At 42.3% G+C, this 21,462-nt stretch overlaps 3 protein-coding genes across 13 annotated transcripts in view; 2 read left to right on the top strand and 1 right to left on the bottom strand.

The window, feature by feature from the left end:
• Positions 1 to 12,193, top strand: part of ENTPD5 (ectonucleoside triphosphate diphosphohydrolase 5 (inactive)) — a 29,802-nt gene extending 17,609 nt beyond the window's left edge. For 2 of the 4 annotated variants that reach the window (XM_082762352.1, XM_082762351.1), the window contains 2 exons: positions 761 to 876; positions 1,061 to 3,856. In XM_082762352.1, the coding sequence (XP_082618478.1) occupies positions 761 to 876; positions 1,061 to 1,147 (203 nt within the window). In that variant the 3' untranslated portion in view covers positions 1,148 to 3,856. Of the gene's footprint in view, positions 1 to 760; positions 877 to 1,060; positions 3,861 to 11,878 lie in introns of those variants that run through there. The other 2 variants (XR_014317659.1, XM_082762353.1) reach the window with 2 other exon arrangements.
• On the bottom strand, positions 4,062 to 12,498 carry COQ6 (coenzyme Q6, monooxygenase; the record flags this gene model as incomplete). Of its 2 annotated transcripts, none has more annotated exons than XM_082762347.1 (12): positions 4,062 to 4,567; positions 5,704 to 5,870; positions 6,253 to 6,368; positions 7,359 to 7,561; positions 7,986 to 8,093; positions 8,293 to 8,355; positions 8,457 to 8,564; positions 8,921 to 9,051; positions 9,500 to 9,623; positions 10,015 to 10,073; positions 10,831 to 10,965; positions 12,246 to 12,498. In XM_082762347.1, the coding sequence occupies 12 exons, from the start codon at positions 12,496 to 12,498 to the stop codon at positions 4,538 to 4,540; spliced, it is 1,497 nt and encodes a 498-aa protein (XP_082618473.1). In that variant the 3' UTR covers positions 4,062 to 4,537. The 2 variants fall into 2 exon arrangements, with proteins under 2 accessions (XP_082618473.1, XP_082618474.1); XM_082762348.1 differs by having other exon boundaries at positions 9,500 to 9,515.
• Positions 12,499 to 12,547: 49 nt separating this feature from the next.
• On the top strand, positions 12,548 to 21,420 carry FAM161B (FAM161 centrosomal protein B). 7 transcript variants are annotated; one of them, XR_014317655.1, is made up of 10 exons: positions 12,548 to 12,679; positions 12,795 to 12,866; positions 13,382 to 13,944; positions 14,771 to 15,108; positions 15,500 to 15,627; positions 15,919 to 16,086; positions 16,580 to 16,679; positions 18,109 to 18,239; positions 18,400 to 18,684; positions 19,949 to 21,420. XR_014317655.1 is itself a non-coding variant. In XM_082762344.1 (9 exons), exons 2-9 carry the CDS (start codon positions 12,823 to 12,825, stop codon positions 18,575 to 18,577), a joined length of 1,563 nt encoding a protein of 520 aa, XP_082618470.1. In that variant the 5' UTR covers positions 12,548 to 12,679; positions 12,795 to 12,822; the 3' UTR covers positions 18,578 to 19,484. The 7 variants fall into 7 exon arrangements, 3 of the variants coding, with proteins under 3 accessions (XP_082618470.1, XP_082618469.1, XP_082618471.1); XM_082762344.1 differs by lacking the exon at positions 19,949 to 21,420 and having other exon boundaries at positions 18,487 to 19,484; XM_082762343.1 differs by lacking the exon at positions 19,949 to 21,420 and having other exon boundaries at positions 18,400 to 19,484.
• The last annotated feature ends 42 nt before the right edge of the window (positions 21,421 to 21,462 follow it).

Here is a 21,462-nt window from a genome sequence, read left to right as displayed (position 1 = left end):
TCCTATAATTGCTGTATGAAGGTCATCTGTAAAACTGCAACTCTGAGTTTAGTAGAATGCTGACTTGTTAGTCTGTCACCTTAAGTCCTTTTTAATCTCTAACAATATAGAGAAAGAGAATAGAGATTGTTTAAGTTAAGACAGCCTCCTCTGCATCTCCTTACCTCCCCAACCTTATTTCTGAATGCATGCTCTAGTTTATACCTCCTCCTTAAAAAAAAAAAAAAAAAAAAAACCTCTCCATGCTACTTATGGCTAAACCTTTAGGCTACAGGGTAAGATAGTACCTCTCAATTATGATCATCCCTATGATAATAGTAGACCATCTTTGTCATCAGATTTGCTTAGTTATGTAGCTTAGGACAGATTTTTTTCCAAAATATCACCTCAGTTCAATGATATTTCAGATAATTTCCCTAGAAACTCAGATGATTTTGGATAGGTGTTCTTGAACGTTAGTGTGGAATCAGCTCCAGTGACTGAGAGGTTGTTTGGGCAACAGCCTCTTCCCTCTCATGCTAGTAGCACGGGAGGGCAAATTAAGAAAAACAAAAAACCAAAAAAACCACAACTGCCAGCCTAGAAGGTAAAGTCTACCTTTAGAGAAGAGCTGCGTAGTATGTATCTTGCATTATATGTACCCATTAATAGAAGTGGGTGGCTTGATTTAGTAGGTTTTAGGTTGAGGGCAGTTCAAGTGTATAATGTAGAGAAAAGCTCTTTTATTTTGCTAAGTTTTTTTTTTTATTTCCTTCTTTAGTATGTGATAACATGGAGAGGTACAACTCAGCAAGTCCTTTCCTCTGCATGGATCTCACGTACATCACTGCTTTATTAAAGGAAGGTTTTGGATTTAGGGACAACACACTCTTACAGGTAAGAAAAAGATTTAAATCCTAAAACCGTCTTTCCTCTTTCTTTAACAATCAACATACGCTAGTTCCTTTCTCTGGCTAACTATTTACCACATCTTTCCAGTGTTGTTATGTCGTAGTTGCTATTATCTGTGCAACCTACAACTCTAGAAAACTGTTGAGAACTACTTTTTCTTCCTTCATAGTTAACAAAGAAAGTGAACAACATAGAGACAAGCTGGACTTTGGGTGCTACCTTTCACTTACTGCAGTCTCTGGGGATAACGTATTGAGCTGAGACATTCCTGTGGACTTCAGCATTCCTCAAAGTTTGAGAAAGCAAATTGATATCTCCAGGTATGTTGTTCAGCTGGAATCAGTCACAGAGCATGGACCAAAGCTATGCAACAGATCTTCACCTGGGAGTGGCATCACACATAATGAAATTATAAGTATAATCTATAATTGTGATTGTCGTAAATGATCCAGAAGCTGCCTTTTGAAAGTCAAAAAGCCTAAACTCCAGCAGAGTATCTGCAAGGGGCTCAAAGCCAGCTTTCACCAGCACATTTGTATAGCATCCCATTGCTAAAAGCACAGTATACCTGGCACATGGTGGTAAACTACATACACGTGATTTCTCCTCCCTTTTATTTTAAGGCATACAGAATTGATGCTTGCTTGGGAGACATTAAATACAGGAATTAAAGATGGCACCAGCAGTCATTCAGAGGAAATTGAACAACTCTGGATGCTTCCAGCCTCAGTGTTCCAAATATCCAGCTGTTAGGTTAGCTAATACATTGCAGGAAGATTCCAGTCTTTCAAGGGGCCTGCTATAAGCACTCCTTGGGTATGATTTTCAGAAAGGTATTGGCTGAAACATAGGTTGTACCATACCACATATTTCTTTAGGCAGCAGGAGTTTCTTAAACAGCAAGTGTGACCTACTGTTGTGTTCCTACCTTTGTGCTGCCGTTTATAAGTCTGGAGCCATACAGTATGTCTGGCGACCAGACCTGATAACTTGGTTCGTTTACCATCTAGTCATAACACACAGTTGTGCTGGCACAGAACTAGTCACCACCGCCAGATACTTAAACTCCACTGCCAAAAGAAATGCTTGTCGCATTATACCTACAAGGAAATTAAGCATGCATTCAGATGAAATGTCTGATCTAGTAACAGCTCACTTTGCTATGACCATCTTCTATTCAACACAGAACATGTAACTTAAAGATGAATTTACCCAAGTTTTAGGAAGAGAGAGGTATTACCCTGTGACTAAGCGAAGCTTTTACTCACCCATGTCTTGGGATGAACACTTTGTTCCTGTCAGGCATCTGCACCTACCCATGTGCTATCACACACCTTTTCCAGTTCTGTAAAACACAAGACTGCCCTCACAGTACCTTCTCTGCAAACTGGATTTGAAAATAACTGGTAATGCCTAGCCAGGGGAGGAACTAGTGCACTCACATCCTAACGCGCCAAGGATGTTAATCTTGCCAAGCAGTGGAGACTTAGAACTTTGCCTTACTGTGAACATTAGTCCTCTTCCTTGTTAGCAGTGCAAATTTGACTATGGCTGATTAAGTTACCCTATTTTTGTACCTCAGGTTTTATGGCACTAGGATACAAGGCCTGCTTTTGAGTGAACAAGTTTAGTCAGCAATAGGGGTCCGGGGGTGGGGATGGAGCTGCCTGTACCTGTCCCACCTGACAGCTTGCTGTAAATTCAGACTGTTTCTTTGAAACATGAAGTGAACATCCTACCTATGCTCCTTACCAGAATCTGTTAAGAGATCCATGTTGGGAAATTCCTCAGTGCCAGACCAAGCTTCTGTTCCATCTTCACTAGGAGCTTCTGTTTTAACACGAGGAAAGTTAACTGTGGAGTCCAGCCGCAATGCTGGCCTCTTCTCAAACACAAACCTTTCTTCTTCCCCACTTTAATATTTGACAAAACTTAGTATACAGTTAGGTCTCAACAACAAGGTGACTGAAAACATGTTCATTTTCTTCTGAGCAAACATTTTTCTTCACCTTTGCATTCTTGGAAAATACAAAGAAGGTTGCAGTGGTTAATTGGCAGGTGCGTTACTCCTGAAAGTTAACTCATGTAATAATCTAAAAGCCTTCCAGTCTGAGCCAGTGCTACGACAAACCCTCTTACTAGATCTTGGGGCCAAGAGCCATATGCAGCGAGGCTAGATCTTAACAGTATGGCACAGTGGGACATCACGTGTAAAGCACAAGCAGCAGCGTATCTGCCAACTGAATATACACAAGCCCTGAGGAGTACTTAGAGGTGTGGTTTTGTCTGCAGGGAGGATGCCCAGAACAAGATAGGTACCATGTAGAATAAGCTTCTTCTCTGCGTTCTTTGCCTCAAACTCCGGTACTACAAATCTTAGGTGGGAGCATCTGCTAGCCCGTACCAAAGTTGCATTAAATCTGAATGCTCAGGGCCTTCATTTGTCAGTGGCACAATTCATTAACTGAAGCTTAACTGCTGCTCTCTGTCAGGGGCTTGATGCTGTAGTCATAAGAGAAACAAGAACTCAGCTCAAAGTTTCTTTTGCAAGAAACTGCAGAATTGGGCCCCTGCTGTTTACATCTTACTTACTAAAGGTGGGTTGAGGATATAGAGAAGCCAGTCACATCCTCATACTTACCCTAGTGCAATGAGATTATTTATTTGTTTAAAGACTAAGCAGCCTTTTAAGGGAAGAGTTTTGCTTGCATCACTGATTTTTATCTCCTTCTTCGTAATGTCTTTTATCCTCACTAACAGGAACTGACTAGTATGTGTGACTGAAGAAGCACAAATAATGATTTTCAGTCAAAAACTTATGTTGAATTCTTTGTGGTGTTAATTCCTGATACTGGTTAACTGTACATGTAAATTGTGCCCAGTAGCAGTACTCACTCAACATTGTGAGTCTCAGATGTCTAACACAGGAGGCTGGTGTTTGGAACCTAAGACAGAATATCTTGAATTTCTATTTTAGTAATTAAAGCATTTTTAACAATATTCATAACTTTGTGGTGATGTCTTCTTTCCTAGAAGTTCTCTCGCATCTCTTTTTATTGGAGAGCCCTTAAGACTAAACAGTTCCACAAGAAACACCATTATTAAATAAAGCACCAAGGGAGTGGCAGGGGGAAAAATGAAGGAGACAGATTAGAACTTTAAAACATAGGTATCTACCATCAGGAGGTGGCTCTCTGCTGCTGAAAGTTACCCCTCCTTTTTGAGTCCAGGAAGTGGTAAGAACCCAGAAACAAAATAACACTTCCAGAAGTCACATCAGGGAAAACTGAAAGTAATTAAGCAGCAAAATTTGTAACTAGTATAATTTAGCACTGCATATGCCAGGAGATAACCCAGAATGCTGTTTCCAGCTCAGTCTTGTATTCAGAAGGCACAAATTAAAAGCACATTGCATAGACAGTTCGGTGGCTTAAGACACCACGTACTATAGGAAGAGACCCTAAATCTTCTTGAGGAGAGCAGATGAGACAAGTGCTGCATAAACCAGTGGATGGTGTAAAACACAGCTCAATCCCTCATTTTTATTGATAAATTAAAATAACACGATTCAAAGATTCACAACAGTCACGGTCTTTGTAAGGGTAATTCACTCACTGTCAAGCTGCTGTTCCAAACTGAAAACAGATCACTTGCTGGCAAAAGCCATGATTTGCTCCTAAAATGGGGGAGAAAAAAGAAAAGTAATTTGTAAACTGGTACAGATGTGTACATTCTAGAAAGCAGCTATAATCTCCTTCCCATCTCCACAGGGACAACAGTTCCTTGTCAGCCTTTTTTTGTCAAGTGCAGAGCACCTACCCATATATGCAACAAAATTAAAGAAATTGCAGCATCCTGTTCCTTCTCAAATAGCACAAAGCAGAGATGCAACCGATAGATTCTGAGCTTAGAAAAAGAGGCCTTCATCTGTTTTTCTGCTTTAAACAAACTGTAAAAATGCTGAGCCCTGAAGCAGCAGGGTGTCATTCTTTTTAGTACAACTAATAGAGACACCTTGCCAGTGGCAACTATTCCATCTCAGGAAGTAACTGCTCTTCATTTCAGCCTAGTGTCTCACTGTGACATGACATAGGAAACTTGGCCACCTGTACTTAATAGGAAAGAAGCTGACTTGATTTGTGCCGTAACAGTCAAATCCAGAAATAAAGAATCTAACTTGAGAGTGTTTGGGAGCTCTGAGAATTCGTGAATGAACATCACGACAGTCCAACAACTAACTTAAGACTGAGCAAAATTCAAGGAGGTGGGCTGCAAATAGAGGTTCTGCGTTTAAGACTGAACCTGCTTGCCAACACCTTCCTCAGGTAACCTCCATTAAAGACTTGCACTTCAGCCAGGAGAGGACAAGTTAACAAGGCAGACCAGCACGGAAACAGATACCTGTCTGAGCTGCACACTGTATCTGTCAAGTCACCCGATGTCTTGCTCTTTAGTAAAGATTTGTTTTTTTGTAGGGCTGTTTTTTCATGGTGCCTTTCTGGAATGCAGTTCAAAGTTCCATGTTTGCATTCCGTAGCAAAATAAAGCCAGAGACTCCTCGTGACTTTTAACCCATAATTACCGAGGTACAGCAGACACCCCTATCCTGCATCTTCCCCTGCGCTGCAGGAGAAACTTAAAACCACTGAGCCACAAATTATTTAGGAAATCCTCAGGCTCATTACAACATAAAACCTCAGTTTGAAGAAGTTGTTTTCCAACCAAAAAGTGTTTTTCTTTACTTCAACAGCTTGTGTACACTTGAGCAATTCTGGAATCTTTGTACAGCCCTCACTAAAGTAAGAATCTTACTTTGATAGGAGGCAGGGCATTTGTTGCTTGCAATCCCCATGTCCTCAGCAACACCAAGGGAGCCAGGCTCGTGGAGTAAAGCCTCTTCAATATATCAATAGCAGCTATCAAGGAGACATTGTGCCTCTGCCGTTCTGTCTCAAACTTTAAGAGATGCTTTAAGGATCCTGGAAGAGATAATTGAATATTCATATTAAAACTGACTTGCCAGAAAAAGTTGTGCATCTTGTCTATATATCAGTCTCCACAGACAACTGAAAACCACAGAAACACCAGAGAAATGGTCTATCTTAATAAAGACCTCATTCCATCAGCCAGTGGTCTTCATCTCACCACCTCTTTAACTACCATCCTTCTGTGTGTTTAAAGCATCTTTGAGGTTTTTAAGGATGGAAAATGCATCCAACAGTTTTGCTTCAAAAATGCTTGTGCCTTTTAAACACAAAATAGCAGCATACTTAGCCTGCAAACAGAGACAATGTTTGTCCTGATATTACCAACAAAGGCTTGTAAGAGTAAACATCTCACTGACACCTCATGGATCCTTACCCAGATCTTGCCCGTTGAAGGCTGCTGCACTGAGGTGATGAGTTAAGCACGCAATATCACCAAAGCCCAGGTTTACGCCTTGTCCTGCAAGTGGGTGGACTCTGTGTGCTGCATCCCTAGAGCAAGAAAAGACAGAAATTTAGACCCTTTCTTGAAGAAAGCCAAAAGGCTGTCAAACTCTTTGCAATGCAATTGATCCTAGAGCAGCATATACAACTTTATCCAGTACCTCTCCTTGTATGCTATGCTGAACTGCCTGACTACCTCTCTAGTTCAAAGGTGCAAGAAAAAGGGGTGAACTATTGTCTCACAATAGTTCGATCAGGTGTGAGGTGATGTGTCACATTTCACAACACAAAGTAGACAGCCATCGTGAACACAAGATAGTGGTTTATCTATGAAAGTAAGTCTACTTATAATAAAATCAAAATTGGGTTATCTGTAAAGAATAAAATCAAACACGTTTCCTAAAGAAATTAAATAAAATTTGATTATGAAATGTAAGACACACTTAAAACATTAATGAGATACAAAGTACAGTGTGCTCGTAAGCACAGAGTGACTCAGAAGTTAGAAAGAAGGAAAGTATCTAAAAGGCAATGTGGCATCCAAGAATTACTATAAACTAGCAAGGTACTGCAGCTGTGGGAGAGAAGAGTACATTCAGCCTTAGAATGTAAACACTGTGGTATTTTCCTCTTTCTATAAATCACCGTACAAAAGCCTATGACATTCTATCCAGAATTATCTGTAAGTCTGGTCATTTGTGTTCAAGAAAAGTGAGCTAAAACTCAAACTGGTACACAGAATGACTGCTACAACGTTGGGGAAGTACAGCTTCATCATGAGATACTGCATCATTTTGCTGAACTACGCAAACCAGGAAAGAAAAATAATTATCACCCAATTTACATAGGAAGCGCACAAAAAGCTCCTCACACCGAAGGGTTTTGTTGACACAAGAGCAAATGATATAAACGGGGTGTGGATAAAGTCAAACTGCAAGTATAACTGTATTTCTAACCACCCTCAGTTGTTAACTGGGAGTCACTATGCTCACATCATTTCTAACCACATGCCACCCACTCATCCAGCGGGGACCTTACCCAATGAGAGCCACGCGGTGCTGGACATACTCTGTTGCATGCCCCATTCCAAGGGGGAACATGGCTCGGCTCTCTGGGTCTACTTTAGCGACGCTTGGGGGCAGCTGACGGACTGCAGTCCCCGAGGGTTTCAGGAATGAAATAGCAGACCGAAACATGGCCCCAGCAGTGTCGATGAAGTCAGTGTGGTTTATGTTGCTCCACTGAAACATGCAAGCAAATGAAGAGAGATCTTTAGATGTTAACCCAAATGAGACATAAAAAAGAACCCAGTAGAAAAGAAATGAACTAGCTCCAAATATTGAATTTTAACCACCGGGACAAAAATATGCAGCATAAGAAACAACCTTCATCACTTTAGGACATGTAAGCTTCCAACTAGGATAAGTCTACTCTTCCCATCTTTCAGAAATTCAGTTCAACTTCCAGTGCCTTTCAGAACTAACATAGAAGAATGGCCAAAGGGTCATCCTTCCTTTGCTAACTGTCCTTTTAATATCATCCTCACCAGAGGAAGAAACTTGAGAATCCACCTTTCCTATTGCTATCCTTTAAGCTGTAGGATTTCATTGTACTTTTCATGATTACAACAGTCACCCCCATACCTGCTGCAAGGCTGATACTCACAAAGGCAGAGTTGATGCTATCCACAAAACTTTCTTCATCCATAGTGAGAAGTTCTGATGCGTGTTCATGAGATGTAGACCAAACCAGAGAGCTGGCAGTGTCAGACAGCTGGTTTAAGAGAATTTCAAGGGTAAGTATCAACAGGAAAAATAAACAAATAAAAAAAGCAACCACTGCAAGGATAACTTTAATAAATGAAAAGTAAAAGGCAGAAGAATAGAGTGAAGGTAGCAAGGCAAGGCAGAAGAAAAGTTACTATAAGAACAGACTAAAAGGTAAAAAAGGTAGAGACCACAAGGCATCTTACCGGAAGAAGCGCAATCGGCCCTGTGGGAAGGAACCTCTGCCACGCTACGTTATTTTCTGTGGGCTACAGCAGAAAGGAGCAAGTGGACAGTTAAAAACTAGTGCCCTGGCATCATCTGCTTAAGCCGTTCTACTGCTTATGGAAGAGAGCCTGCAGAATTTCACCTCAGACAAATGAAGAGTTGCCACCACCGCTGACTGGTCATACCGATGCTCGATGTTCTGAATTTCAGCCTCCTTCCGGACTACAGAGTTATGGCCATCTGCACCAATCTGCGAAAGACAGATGCAAAACAACCTCCTGAGCATCTCCTAAGAAAGCCAATATTCCAAGTCTATAATTCTCTTTTGCTTATATTTTTTGTTTCTATATAAGAATATATATCCATATTCACCCAAAACAGAAGAAGTAATCCCCTTCTGCTCTTGCCCAGTTCATAACCTTCTTGCATCAGGTACAGAAAAGGCTACGCACTGTGTCCCTTAGCAGCTCTGACAGAGTTAGCCACTCACCTCACTCAAGCCCTCCACGTGGGTGGAGCGGCACACACGGAATCAGAACCAAATCCAGTGGAAAGGACTTGGGCAAGAGATGATGCCTGATCAACAGAAATAAAAAGTTTAGTTACCAGCAATTTGGTCTGAAGTCTGCGTCCATCAGCTAACTCAATTTGGACCCAAGGGCTTGTGTCACAGCTGTGAGAGGGAAGGGGCCAGGTATACCCGACTGCTCTGCTCCCGTAGAAAACCTCCACCCGGTCTGGTGGGAACACAAAGTACCAGGGTCACAGCATGATACAGACATGAAAAAATGAAACATCGCTACAGTAGCAAAGGGCCACACGTGTCTTAATGGCACCCTAAGAATTGATCCTACAATTTTCTAGGCACTCAGAAAGAACAGATCTGGCCAACTGTTTGTCACTGCTAAGTCTGCTCTGGACAGAAAGCTACAGACCTTTTCATTAAGTCTCATTTTGAAGAGACTATGTTCTGGAGAAGTACATATGCAATTGTCTTCATGCTTTGTAGCCTATGGAAGACAGATTTTTTCCTTCCCTCCACCCCATGACAAGAAGCTGCCCATGTTCCAGAGTTATTTGTTAGACAAATTCTCTTTCTCCTCTCATAAATTAGCATACACAACAGAAGACAAGTAACTGAAAGCTCTCTGCAGGCAATAAAATATTAAAGAAGTCGTCCACTACCTGCTACTGCATCTAACTGTTTTGTGAGAGCAGACATAATGACGTCATTCTCCACTATGTAACCCATGTCATCTAAGTCATCTTTCTCAAAAACAATGATGGCCTCTGAACAAGCATCCCATACCTGCAAAGAAAAAATACATGATATGAAGCTATGTGATAAATAAGTGCAGTTCCTTTTATGGAGCACGAATATGTCTATCTTAACAGCCAAAGGGTACGTCAATTTAGAAATACATGACTAGAGGAAATGTCCAGGACTACTGTTACATAATTAACATATAATGCTACCCTACCTCCTTTACCTTTATTTCTGGCTTTCCTGACTAGTACCCATGTCTCCATATCTACAGCTTCCATTAGGAATCAAGTTTTCATCCTGTGACATCAAGACTCTGATAGGTATCTCCTCACAGAAAAGCACGGCCCGCCCTTTGCCAAATAAACAAACTTTGGATGTTTGAGAATTCAAAGCAGACAAACACACAGGACATTCCCATCCCTGAGTATGGCACCTGCATTCTCCGGAACGGTTTGAATCTCAGGCTGCAGACATGATCCCAGGCACCAAAACCTGAAAGAGAAAGACACAAATGCATGGGGACACAGGGTTACAAGTGACACCGAGACCCAAACAAAGCTGAAGCTCACTCCATGCTCTCCTCCTCTCTCCCTATGAGCCACTAACCCCTTTCCAGCTTGCCCAGACTTTCACCATCCCTCAACAGGGGCAGTTCTGCCCCAGTACTTTTACAGCACAAGCATCACATTACTTATTTTGCTATTAACACAAGCCACTAGAAAAGACATGAGTTTTCTTTGAGTGCTGTGACTTATATGGTCAACTGTCACTGGGTAACAAAACAGAAACAGACATTCATAACCACTATTTATAATACTTCTTTCTCCATAAGGAATCAAGGCTCTAATCTGCCTTTGAAATGAACATTGATCAGGAGAAGTGTTGTGATCAGGAGTTACCAGACTACAGAGCACTAAATATATGGGAAACTTGCTTATTTTGTGAACAGAGCATTCCAGATGCTGTAGAGAGCACCTTACAACCTTTTGCTAGCCTAACAACACAAACATTTGCATTATATATATTTATATAAGCAATCAGACCAAGATACCAGAACATGAATCCCCGTTATGATAAAAACTCTGATTTAACCATGGCAATTCAGTACTTAGAATACTAAGAGGCAAAGCCAAGCAACCCCATCCCGCTTAGGATGAAGGCAATGCATCCCCAGAAGGGTTTTGTTTAAACCAAATACAAACAGGTCATACATGCTGCTAGAAACATGAAGAATAGAAATTACACTTACTGCTTAGGAGGGTCGCTGACCCTGGGGAGATGGAACTGACCCTGTTACTGAACTTCTCTGGCAACTGACCATATTCTTTCCTAGGACTGGCCTCCAGCAAAGCGATTTTCTTGTCATGGAAGTGTATATCATGCCCTAAAGGAAGCAAATATATGCTTTGTTAGAATGCTCCTGCCAAAAGACCTTTTTCTCATTTCTACATCAATAATGCCTATGAATTTTTTGTAAGAAGAGAGAATTCAAACTAAACCCCATGAAGAAACACATTTACAGGGCAGATTTTGAATACACAGGTGTATGTTAGTATTTTGAAGCTTTATAGCTACAACCCTGTAACTCTGACTGACAACCCTTCTGCAGTTAAAGCAAGGATTTAACCTTTACTTTTTGTACAAATTTTTCATTTTTGCACAAATTTGTGCTATTTTGTTATGAAAGTCCATTACTAATGAATTAATTCTACAAGTACAGAACATGTTTTCAGAGCTTAAGTATAAATTCACTAACTAGAACAGAAACTAGAACAAAAATTTAAACTCCCATGGTATTTAGCAAGTGCATTGGTGTTGGTTATGTTCGTATATTTTTACAGTGGAATAGCACAGGCAGTTTAGAATTCCCACATACTTAAAGAAAACTGGAAAAAAAAAAAATGAAGAAATTACTCAAGTACTGAGTAAATCACCCCAAACTGACAGCGCTCCTTGCATCTGACTGCTCTGGTGGCACAACCTACAGAGACCAGGAACAATGTCCTTACATCATGACAGGTTTACTGCCACAGCAGCCCCAATAACAGCCACATCCTGAGCATGTTTTCTAGATTCCCTGTAACAAGCTCATGGCTGGAAGGGCCCCAGCTCTGCTCCTCAGCCTTAAGGACTGCCCGAGGGGCTCCTGGTGCTAACTGTCTCAAGTGTCATGGTTGTGGCGTTTAACAACACATACAGAACAATGGTAAATTTGTGAAGTGAATCTTTAATACTTGCAAAGAACCACATTTCTTAGCATCTTTGCTCTTTTGTTGTTTAAAATCTCTTCTGTTCAGGCTTCTGTCCATATCACGCCCTCCTGAATCAATGCTGCAAATACAGGAGCTGCCAGTACTCCCAGGATCTCCAGTTATCCAAACTAACTGCATATGTTTTGTAACTTAGCATTCTGATCTTTAAAATACAGACTTAGAGAATAAAACTTCGGGTCCGAGCAGCATGTAGGCATTAAGCCTAAAAAATAACTTCCCAGATAAACAAAGCCACGGCTGAAATTATTCATCAGCGATCTGAGGGCGAATATTTTACACAAATACTACAAGTATTCTAGACGACTTAAAGCACGAGTTACGTTAAAAAATAAATGAACCGGAGCTACGCCGAGGCCCGCCGCAGCCGCCCGCAGGAAGGTCACGGCCTTACCCAGCGCGGCGGCCATGGCGCTGCCCACCATGCCCCCGCCCGACACCACCACGTCGTAGAGCGGCGCGGCGGGGCCGTGAGGAGGAAGAGGAGGAGGAGGAGGAGGAGGAGGAGGAGGAGCGGTGAAGGAGCGGAGCGGGGCCCGCCGCCGGCCGAGCGGAGCCAGCAGGGCCCTGCCGCAGGCCGCCGCCATGGCTGTGGAAATGGCGACCGCCGCCCCGCCCGCTACGGCCATGGCGGCCATGGCAACCATGGCAACGGCGCCGCTCCCCAAGGGAACACCTCTCCCTCAGCACCAATGAGCGCGCGGTGCGGGCGGCCCGTCTTGAAGTCTGATTGGCTGTTGAGGCAGCGAGGCGGGGCTAGGGCGCCGCAACGCCTCGCTGATTGGCGGGAGCCGCGCCGGGAGCTGAAGCAGCGGCGGCGGCCCGCAGGTGAGGGCAGGGCAGGGCAGGGCAGGGCAGGGCAGGGCAGGGCCGGGCCGGGCCGGGCTGAGCTGAGGGGCGCGCTGCGGGGCCGCAGCCCGCTGAGGGCGGTTCTGTGTTGCAGGTGGCGGCGGGACCCGAGGCGCCGAGCGATGGCGGGGCCGCAGGGCGCGGGCCGGGCGGCGGCGGCGGGCAGGTAGGGCCCCCTCGGGAGGCTCCGCCTGGCGGGCAGCAGCCTGCGCACAGCCGGCCCCTGTCCCCATCTCCCTCTTCTCCTGCGCCCCACCGCACCCCTCGCTTGCCCTGTGTCTGATCCCTCCCTCAGCGTCTCACCCGGTCCCCTGGCAGCCCCAAACAGCCCAGGAGGGCTGGTGAGGTGCGCCTGGGTGCTCAATTTATTGCCTCTCGTGATTCTGTGATGTTGAACAGTCGCTTCCCGAGTATCCTTGAAGCTATAATGTCCTGTTCAACCCGCAGCCTCACCAGCCATAGAGTACCAGCACAAAGAGTCGCGTTAGAGATCCAGGCAGTCCAGTTGCCATTCCCTGTGTAGAAAACAGAGTACGAGCAAAGCCGTGCTCATGAACTTAAGTAGCAAAGGAAAATACGAAGCCTGAGAATGATAAGGCCTAGGTCTGTCTTCCTCCCATCTTTTAATTCTAATTTGTAATAATTTCCCCTGTTTTCCCCTTCATAATGTCTTTGTCTTAGTCATGCATCTGGTAACAAAAGACAGTCCAGGTCTTTGATTGACCTCACCTCGGACAGTGCCTGGGATCAGCAAAAACCTCCCTTGTTTCCTAAATCCTGCCTGAGGCCAAAAAGTGCTTCATCTCCCTGGATTCCCTCCATCACCATCCCTCAGCCCTTCAAAATGACGCTGCGGGAAGCTCGCAAAAAGTCCCAGCTGATGAAGTCGTACCTGTTTCTTGAACTAGACAAACCAAGAGACAAAAGGCAAAGCCAGGATGAAGCTGAATGTCAGAAACAATTCCGGGCACAGCCTGTACCTGCCCACGTGTTTCTACCCCTTTATCAGGAAATAATGGAACAGAATGAGATTCGCAGGCAAATAGCAACGCAGAAAAGAAAGGAGCTGCTGCTTTCCACTCAGCGGCCCTTCAGTTTCCTGGAGAAGGAGGAGAAAAAGAAAGAAGCTATCAGACAGAAGTTCCTGGCTGCAGCAACCTCAAGTGAGAGCTCCAAACCGAAGCAAGCCAGCCGAAAAGTTCCTAAATCCACTTATGACCCCCTTCTTGGAGATAAACTCAAAGGTAAAGTGCCAGGGCTCTTCCTGGAAAAACAGCTCCTTGACTGCCCCTTACTGTCTGGGAGTGTAAAGCCAATATCGTTACTTCCTCTGGTATTGTCTGGTCTCCTGTGTAGCACCACTCATTACATTTCATCTAGAGACCCTTAAAATAGAATGCCCTAAATTTAGCAGTCTTGTGGTAGTGTCAGCTGTGGCAGTTCTGCACTACTCCCAAACACACGTGGGTACACTGAGCTCTTCAGACAGGTTTCTGTGCTGTTTTTGCTGCATATTGTGGTAGTTTGAGAATCCTTCCCTGAACTGAATTCCATGCTTTTAATTAGACTAAAGGCACTTGCATGATGTGTGTGTGTGTGTTCAAGCATGAAAACATATGTAGTGCCAGAAGTATCCAAGGTCCACGCAGTATCTTGGAACTGGTAATTTTACTCCTACCCAAGCATCACCCATCAGTTTAAGGACATAGAGTCCCCTATGAAAAAAAAACACATCTCCAAGACAAGGGCACAATTACCTGCTACTCCTCAGAAAAGGAATAGGAGGAGAAGGCCAGTTCAGTAACTTACTCTGTGAGAACGGAAAGAGATAGCTAGAGATTAATGCCTAAGAATGAGACACGACCATGGTTCTTCATGTTTCTTCAAACTTCTTTCCTGGGAGGCGGAGGAAAGAGGAGGTAGAAAGTGTGGAAAGAGGACACCAGATGCCTGTTCTCTCTTCTGTGAGTGGCTGCCATCATAAAGAAAAGTTTAGAGTTGTCCAGTGACAATTTGGCAGTCTTTTATGTCACTCGTATTCTTCTCATTGTTTTGTTCTTGATTCATTAGAAGCTGAACTCTACAGAGAAATCCGCATTCAGATGAGAGCCAAGGATTTGCTTGAGAGCTCTGTAGCTCCTATAGATACCAGCAACTGTCGGAGGAAGCCTCAGTCCCGAACTGCCACTAAAACTAAGCAGGAAAAACTTGGCTTCTTGCAGGACAAAAGCTTCAGCTTCACACCAAGGATTAATCCAACAATACCAGATTTTGAAGAACTTTACTGGGCATTTCAGAGGGAAGCAGTAAGAAGGCAAGAAGTCAAAGAGGCAACTCGTAATAAGCCGTTCAAGCTACGAACCTCCAATCTCCGTAGCAGGCAGAGGCAGGCTAATGAAAGGATAAAGGTGAGATGACCAGATATTCCTGTGGTACTTTTCTCTGTGATCAAGTTGGAGAGTTCTTAAATGTATAGCATTTATTTATGCATATTTCACATGCTTTAGTGAGACCTCTGCCCTTGCCTTAGGAGTACTGCAGAATTCTAGGACAAATCAGAGAACAAAGTTCTACACAAAGAGATGAGTTCTGGCAGCTAAGCTCAGCCACCCTTCCATACTCCTAACCAAGTCTCCTTCCCTCTCACCCCTCAGCCTCTCCCCATGTAAATCCCTACTGGTGGAAGAGAGAAGAATGAGCACTGCCCACATACCTCCGACTGTTCTCTCTAGTAGACAAAGAACAGAGGACATTCTGTGCTGTGAACAAACACACTGAATAAAGTTCCATTTCTTTCAGGATTCTCATCAACTTTCCAAAGTTTCAATGCAAAAAAGTCGTTCTTTGACTGCACTTTCCTCTCTCTCTTCCAACACCCTTCCAGTGCATATTACAGATGCAACAAGAAAAAGGGAATCTGCTATTAGGTAAGTAGAAAAGTTTGTCTGCAAGACCACACACCAACTAATGGCTGAAATGGGGAAAAAAAAGTTAATGCTTTCCCTCATCACATCAACAATACTTTTCCTAAACGTTTCTCTGTAGCCAGTCTTCTTTCCTTGCTAGTTCTTATCCTGCCTCCCAGTTGATTTGAGAGCTACATACATCTATGTCTGGAATTTTGCTTTTCTCCTTAGAGGATTACAAAACTGGAACTGCCAGCTAGCATGCAGTCTGGCACTGTTAAGCGAGCTCATTGCTTACTTTCTTCTGTACAGATGCTCCCAAGAAAGCAAAACGGAAGGAGACAAAGAAGGAATTTATTGGCTGGAAGAACAGAAAAAGAAATGTCAGGCTATCCGTAAGTCAGTGAACAGCCGAGCAAAAGCCCTGGATCCGCATAGAAGTCTGGATGAAACACTCAAGGAGAAGTTGAAACAGAACTGGTCAGTATCCTCTTCTGCACAGAGATAACTGTTTGCTTTGGTAACTGGGAATTATCAGATGATTTTTTAAGAGGAGTTGGGTCTAAGAGCCTTCATTCCTAACCTGACTTTTTTGGCTGCCACACCTATTCCACATTCATTTGGGTTTCTTCACAGTCCCACGCTACTCTTTGCAAACAGAATAGTTTCCTTTAGATTAACATCGGTAGAGACGATTTTGTACAAACAAGCCAACTGAAATGTCTCCTTTGGTAAAGCACATAAAACATGTAAGGCAAGATTTTGTCAAAACTTGAACACTGGTTCTCTTCTTACACTCCAGTAGTAAAGCTTGCTGAGGGTGCACAGCTTGCTAGCAACAGCAGTGTTTTGCCCAGTATTTCGAGTAAGGACAATTCCGAGAACTATTTAAAGGACAAAATGGTTATTAAGAGTTCCTGAGCAGCTACAGTCAGAGGGAACCTGTATTAGACAGGGAAATTTTCCATTTCAGGCAAAATATGAGAGAGAGAACAAAGGAATACAGAAAGGAGCTGGAAGAAATGCAGCTGCGAGTCAAGAACAGACCATACCTCTTTGAACAGGTCACCAAGGTAACTGGTCAAAGTTCCAGAGTGTTTCTGGGTGACAGGATTCATTGTCTTTCATTTAAGACAGGCATTAAGAAGTTTAGTCTCAAATTATTCATTAATGAGAGGGTGCAAATGCTCATATAGTCTCTGGACTGTGTTTAAAATAATACATGGGACAGCCACCCAAGTGTTACTTAAACTCCATCCCATGACTTGAAAAACACTTATATTTACTTACTGGTTGTAGAGCTTTCCAATCCTTAATGTCTATTGCAATCCACATATATGGTCTGATCAAAATTAAGGCCTTATCACACCAGAAACTATATGAAAGCCTATTCTGCACCTGAATACTATAGCCTACAGTCTAGAAGTTTTAAACTTTTTTTCTTAAAACCCTCTCCAGTTGAGCACTTTTACTGTGTAACTCCCATTCTACTGGAAAAACATGAATAATTGTTAAGTCACTTTTATCACCTGCAAGCTCAGCTGCCTGTGGTTGCATTCAGCACATCTCACCGTCACACAGTACCTACCACCTGCAAATCTATAGTGCACTTAAGCATAGATACAAATTTTACTTTATATAAAGTATATTTCCCTCGGTTTTCTCTCTCAGTTCTGTCTCCTTGCAGAGTTGATAGATACCTGGTTAGAGACATACTGACAATATATAGCTATGTGCTGATTTCAGATATCTCAATAGCAATATCCTCTTTGCTTAAACTTTCTGTTCAGGTGAGTAGTTAACGGAAGCAGAGAACACATTTGTCTGATAAATGTTAGTAACATGTCTGTTCGTCACGTTGGTAAAGATTAACCAGTACTGATAGCATGAATTTAGCTGGAGACAAGATTTCTGTCCTCCATCCAGAATGCCTTAATCTTCAGAAATCAGCCACTCCCTCTGGAAAACCTCATTTGAAACTACATTAATTCGCAAGGTTTATGCGGAGGCAGTGAGGATATAGGATAAAGGATGCTTGGTTTTCAGCTTCTTGAATATGAGCTGATATGAAGCTACTTCACAAGCTCTGTTTGTTGAACTCCACTGTGGTTAGTGCTTACAAATTACAAACGAACGGGCTTCCAGAATTTTTCACAACCCTTTTTTGCACATATTCTCAATCTGAGTGTCAGAGTCAGGATTCAGACACAAGTGTGCTACTGCATTAAGACTGGAATACTGTAGAAGCAGGAGAACAGAAGAACAAAGTGAAAAAGAACAGAAGCAGGAAAAGGTGAGCTCCAGCTTTGAAAGATGTGGGGGACATTCTCCTAGTATTCAGTTTTGATATTGTACCCTACGAAGAACAAAAATTCTGGACAGGGGCTTTGCTGTTCTCTTGTTCTCATTAGGAGTGTCAGCCATAAACTTTAAAAGAACTTGACTTGGCTTACAGGAAAGCCCCAGTTCTATATTCTTACTGTTTAAGTTTCAATTTCATAGCATGATGCCCGTCAAGGAGCAGAGCGTCGCTACAGACACACCCTCCAGCATGTTGGGCTAAGTGAAGAATTTGTAAGGAAAAAAGGAGAAAATGCTACTGACTTGCTGGAAGAAGAATCTGACATTCACAGGTAATAATAACAATGCAATTGAACTCTTTTGCCTTTGATCAGAAATCTTTTCCTTTTTCACAGAAGCATTCCTACATGTAGTGGAGTAAAAATTACATTAATGTTACTCCTATTTAATTAAGCATCATGGTTTCTCTGTCTTGACTTCCATGACTGCTAGGTGGGCCCTTTATTTCTTATGCATGGGGCAAGCAGCAAGTAAGCCCTGCAAACCATTTCCAATATTAGACAACCACTATTTCTGCAGAGTGCCTCAGCCTCAGAGTGAAAAGAACGACTGCACTGTACAGGAAGGAGAACCTCATGAAGAACAGAGAGGAGAGAAAAAGGCAACGTAAGATCTAACAGAAGAATCCATGGATCATCTCTTGATTCTTTGAATTCAAGATTCTCTGGGTTAATCCTCAGGATCTTTCTGGTTTTGGCTGACAATAATTGCTCTGGGGTAAGTGAGATGGGAGAACTTCATAAAGGAAAAAAAGACTGACTGTCATTTAGAGCACATTTTGTCCAACCCAGCAAACCTTGCAGCCTCCCTTAGTCTTCACAAGTGTTCCTCATGTGAGCCATTTCCCCTTCTTTAAAAGGACTGCATGAAACAAACCAAGTTAAAAAGGTTGAAGCACTATCTCTGGATAAAAGTAGACATGAAAGATTGAAGAGGTGCATTCTCTAATGTCAGCTGCTTGTGTTCATGCCACAGAAGTGCAAAGAAAGGGAAGCATCCTTCTCAATGTGCTAAGCCTTGGTTTACACATAACTGGGGCAGAATGAATTTAAACAAGGTATTTCTACAAAAATACCAGGAGTTGACCTACCTTGGGAGAAGACTTGTGGGGAATTTCTTCTCGAGCCTGTTAACTCTTCATTCACTCCTGACCATATCTGCTTCTTCCTCCCATTAGGAAAAAGCAATAGTCTTTCTATATTAAAACATCTCACGTAAGCCACAATTTGAAGCTTTGCTTTAACTTCTTACCAATTTAGGTAATTAATTTGGCCTGAAAAAAACAACAACCAAAAGTATGGAGAAGGTTATAATTAAACCATGCATCACTTGGGATTGCTATTGTCCTAATTCTACTATTACTGTGACATCAAAGATGGACTTCGGTGTAAGCGAGATAATGTATTGCTTGTCAATGTGCCACTCAAATGCCTGGGTATAATATCTTAAATGGTATGGTTCACATATTAATCATCTTCCTGTATCTGATAATAATGAGTGTCAAAAATACAAACCGCTCCCACCCATTTTCTGAGAATCATGGTGTCAAAGCACTTTGAGATTAAAAGTTTTTTAAATGGTTATCAGTTTTTCTGCATTGTCCAATTTCTTTACCAATCTTTTCCTCGCTTAAATGGAAGTTGTGTCTTGTTGTGTTTTTCATCTTCAGTAGCTCTAACTATTTCTCCTTACATCACAACAACACCACTTCATCATCACATCAGAAACACGGTAGCAGTAACAGCTAGCATATTAAAGATATGAAACTGAGATCATGGCATTTCAAATCACAACACAGCATTAGATCTGGGAATTTTGGGTCCCTGGTTTTCAGGCTGCTATGTTAGACTTCCACAGAGATCAGTTCATGCTGGTACATAGCTGACTGTATTATGTTGCAGCAATCCTTACTGACCCAAACAAGCTCTGACAAATCTAACCGTAGGCTTGTGTTTTTCCTTTTTTTCCTCTCTTTTTCTAGTTGAGCTTTCTACGCAACACATCTGCAGAGTGCTGTATCCCAGATTCAAATACTGTCCTTCACTAGAGAAATTACCAAGTGTTTGAGAGCCACTTCCTTTCCTGTAGAGACTTAACAACCTGGGAAGGTTCAAGGAAGGATGTTACCAGTACTCCAGTTTCTACATAGGTTTAGTTGTGTAGGGCACCCAAAGGCTGTTCTTTCCCCTACATCCCATGGAAAAAAGCAGAGATATAATCATATTGTCACTGTGCCCTGTCAAGTTGAAAGAAGAAGGAAGGAAAGATTTCTCCCATGCTAATAGTCTCCGGTCTACAGTCCACTTGGGTTTCTGTGAAAAAATGTGGTGCAGTGGGAGGAAATTAGCATACATTTTGATCTGTGTTTACTAGTACCTGCATCACAGGAAAGTACTAATTCAGGAAAAAAAAAAAAAAAAAAAGCAAGTTTAACGTTAAAAAATCCCAGCAAGAGACTAAATTGTACTTGGTTGAGTAGTAATTAGTATCTTCCAAGTACTGGAGTCTGTATAATCCCAGCCTCCTACCACCAGAAACCTTCTAATGACAAACCTAGGCAGCCTCGTGCTGTTTTCACACCTCCTGAATATAGCTTCCTGGTGACTGAAATGTGGTCACATTCTGCATTTTTTTAGATCATTTTGGCATTACAGTTGAATTTTGGTCCGGGACAATATGAGAATTAATAGGCCTGCTCAGAATGTGCTTAGCATTCAAAACTTACATATCCTTCCAGAGGTCTTGCACATAGAATTCTTTTTTTGTTGTTTTGTTTTGTTTGCACTTTATGGCTTCCATATTCAGTTACTTTACCACTTTTTGAAAGTTTTCTTCCTTTTGAAACCACGAAGTCAACGCATCCAAGTGATGCTTGATTCTATATATAAAGATTATCCTATCCTCTGTATACTGCATTAACGTGTACAGTTTTCATCATCAGCAACTGACTTGCTAGCCGGCTTTATCAAGCTTATTCCAGTAAGACTAAAGTTAAAGCATATTGTACAAGCTCATAACTACCTTAACTATAAACACCTCAGCCAGCAGTTTCTGGAGTGTTCATCTTTCTGATGAAATCTACTTAGAAAGTAAAAGCATCAAACCAAGTAACTGAAACTCACGAGGCACCTTTCTTGCTAAACAAAGTGTTCTGAAAGTAGGATTATTACATCTCTGATAGTTAATCTCTTAATACACCTCGAAAATGGTATGGAAATAAAGAATTCCCACTTTTGTTCTGGAATTTGCATCATATGAAAATGTTTGTTGTTTTTAGTTAAAGAATTACAGGCTGTTCAACTGGGTAACTGAAAGAGGACATCTCACTAGAGGATCTTCCTGTTAAGGTGCTAATGAACTAATGGTAGCCAAACTACATCAGATCCTGAATCACAGACACGCAGTTCTTCTGCAAGAACCTCTAAATTACAATACCTTTACCAACAGCAGCACTACCTTTACATTCAGCTGGGGATCAATATAAACTCAAAGCAT

This window comes from Aythya marila, assembly GCF_965140915.1.
Source record: "Aythya marila genome assembly, chromosome: 5".
Taxonomy (NCBI): Eukaryota; Metazoa; Chordata; class Aves; order Anseriformes; family Anatidae; genus Aythya; species Aythya marila.
This window is presented reverse-complemented; position numbering and strand designations above follow the sequence as displayed.

Bases quoted from the DNA above. Each gene is read 5' to 3' on its own strand.
- FAM161B (XM_082762343.1), top strand. From the start codon at position 12,823: ATGGCGGGGCCGCAGGGCGCGGGCCGGGCGGCGGCGGCGGGCAG. The intron at 16,680-18,108 runs GTAACTGGTCAA...TCAATTTCATAG, and splicing joins TCTTTGAACAGGTCACCAAG to CATGATGCCCGTCAAGGAGC. The intron at 18,240-18,399 runs GTAATAATAACA...CATGACTGCTAG, and splicing joins GAAGAATCTGACATTCACAG to GTGGGCCCTTTATTTCTTAT.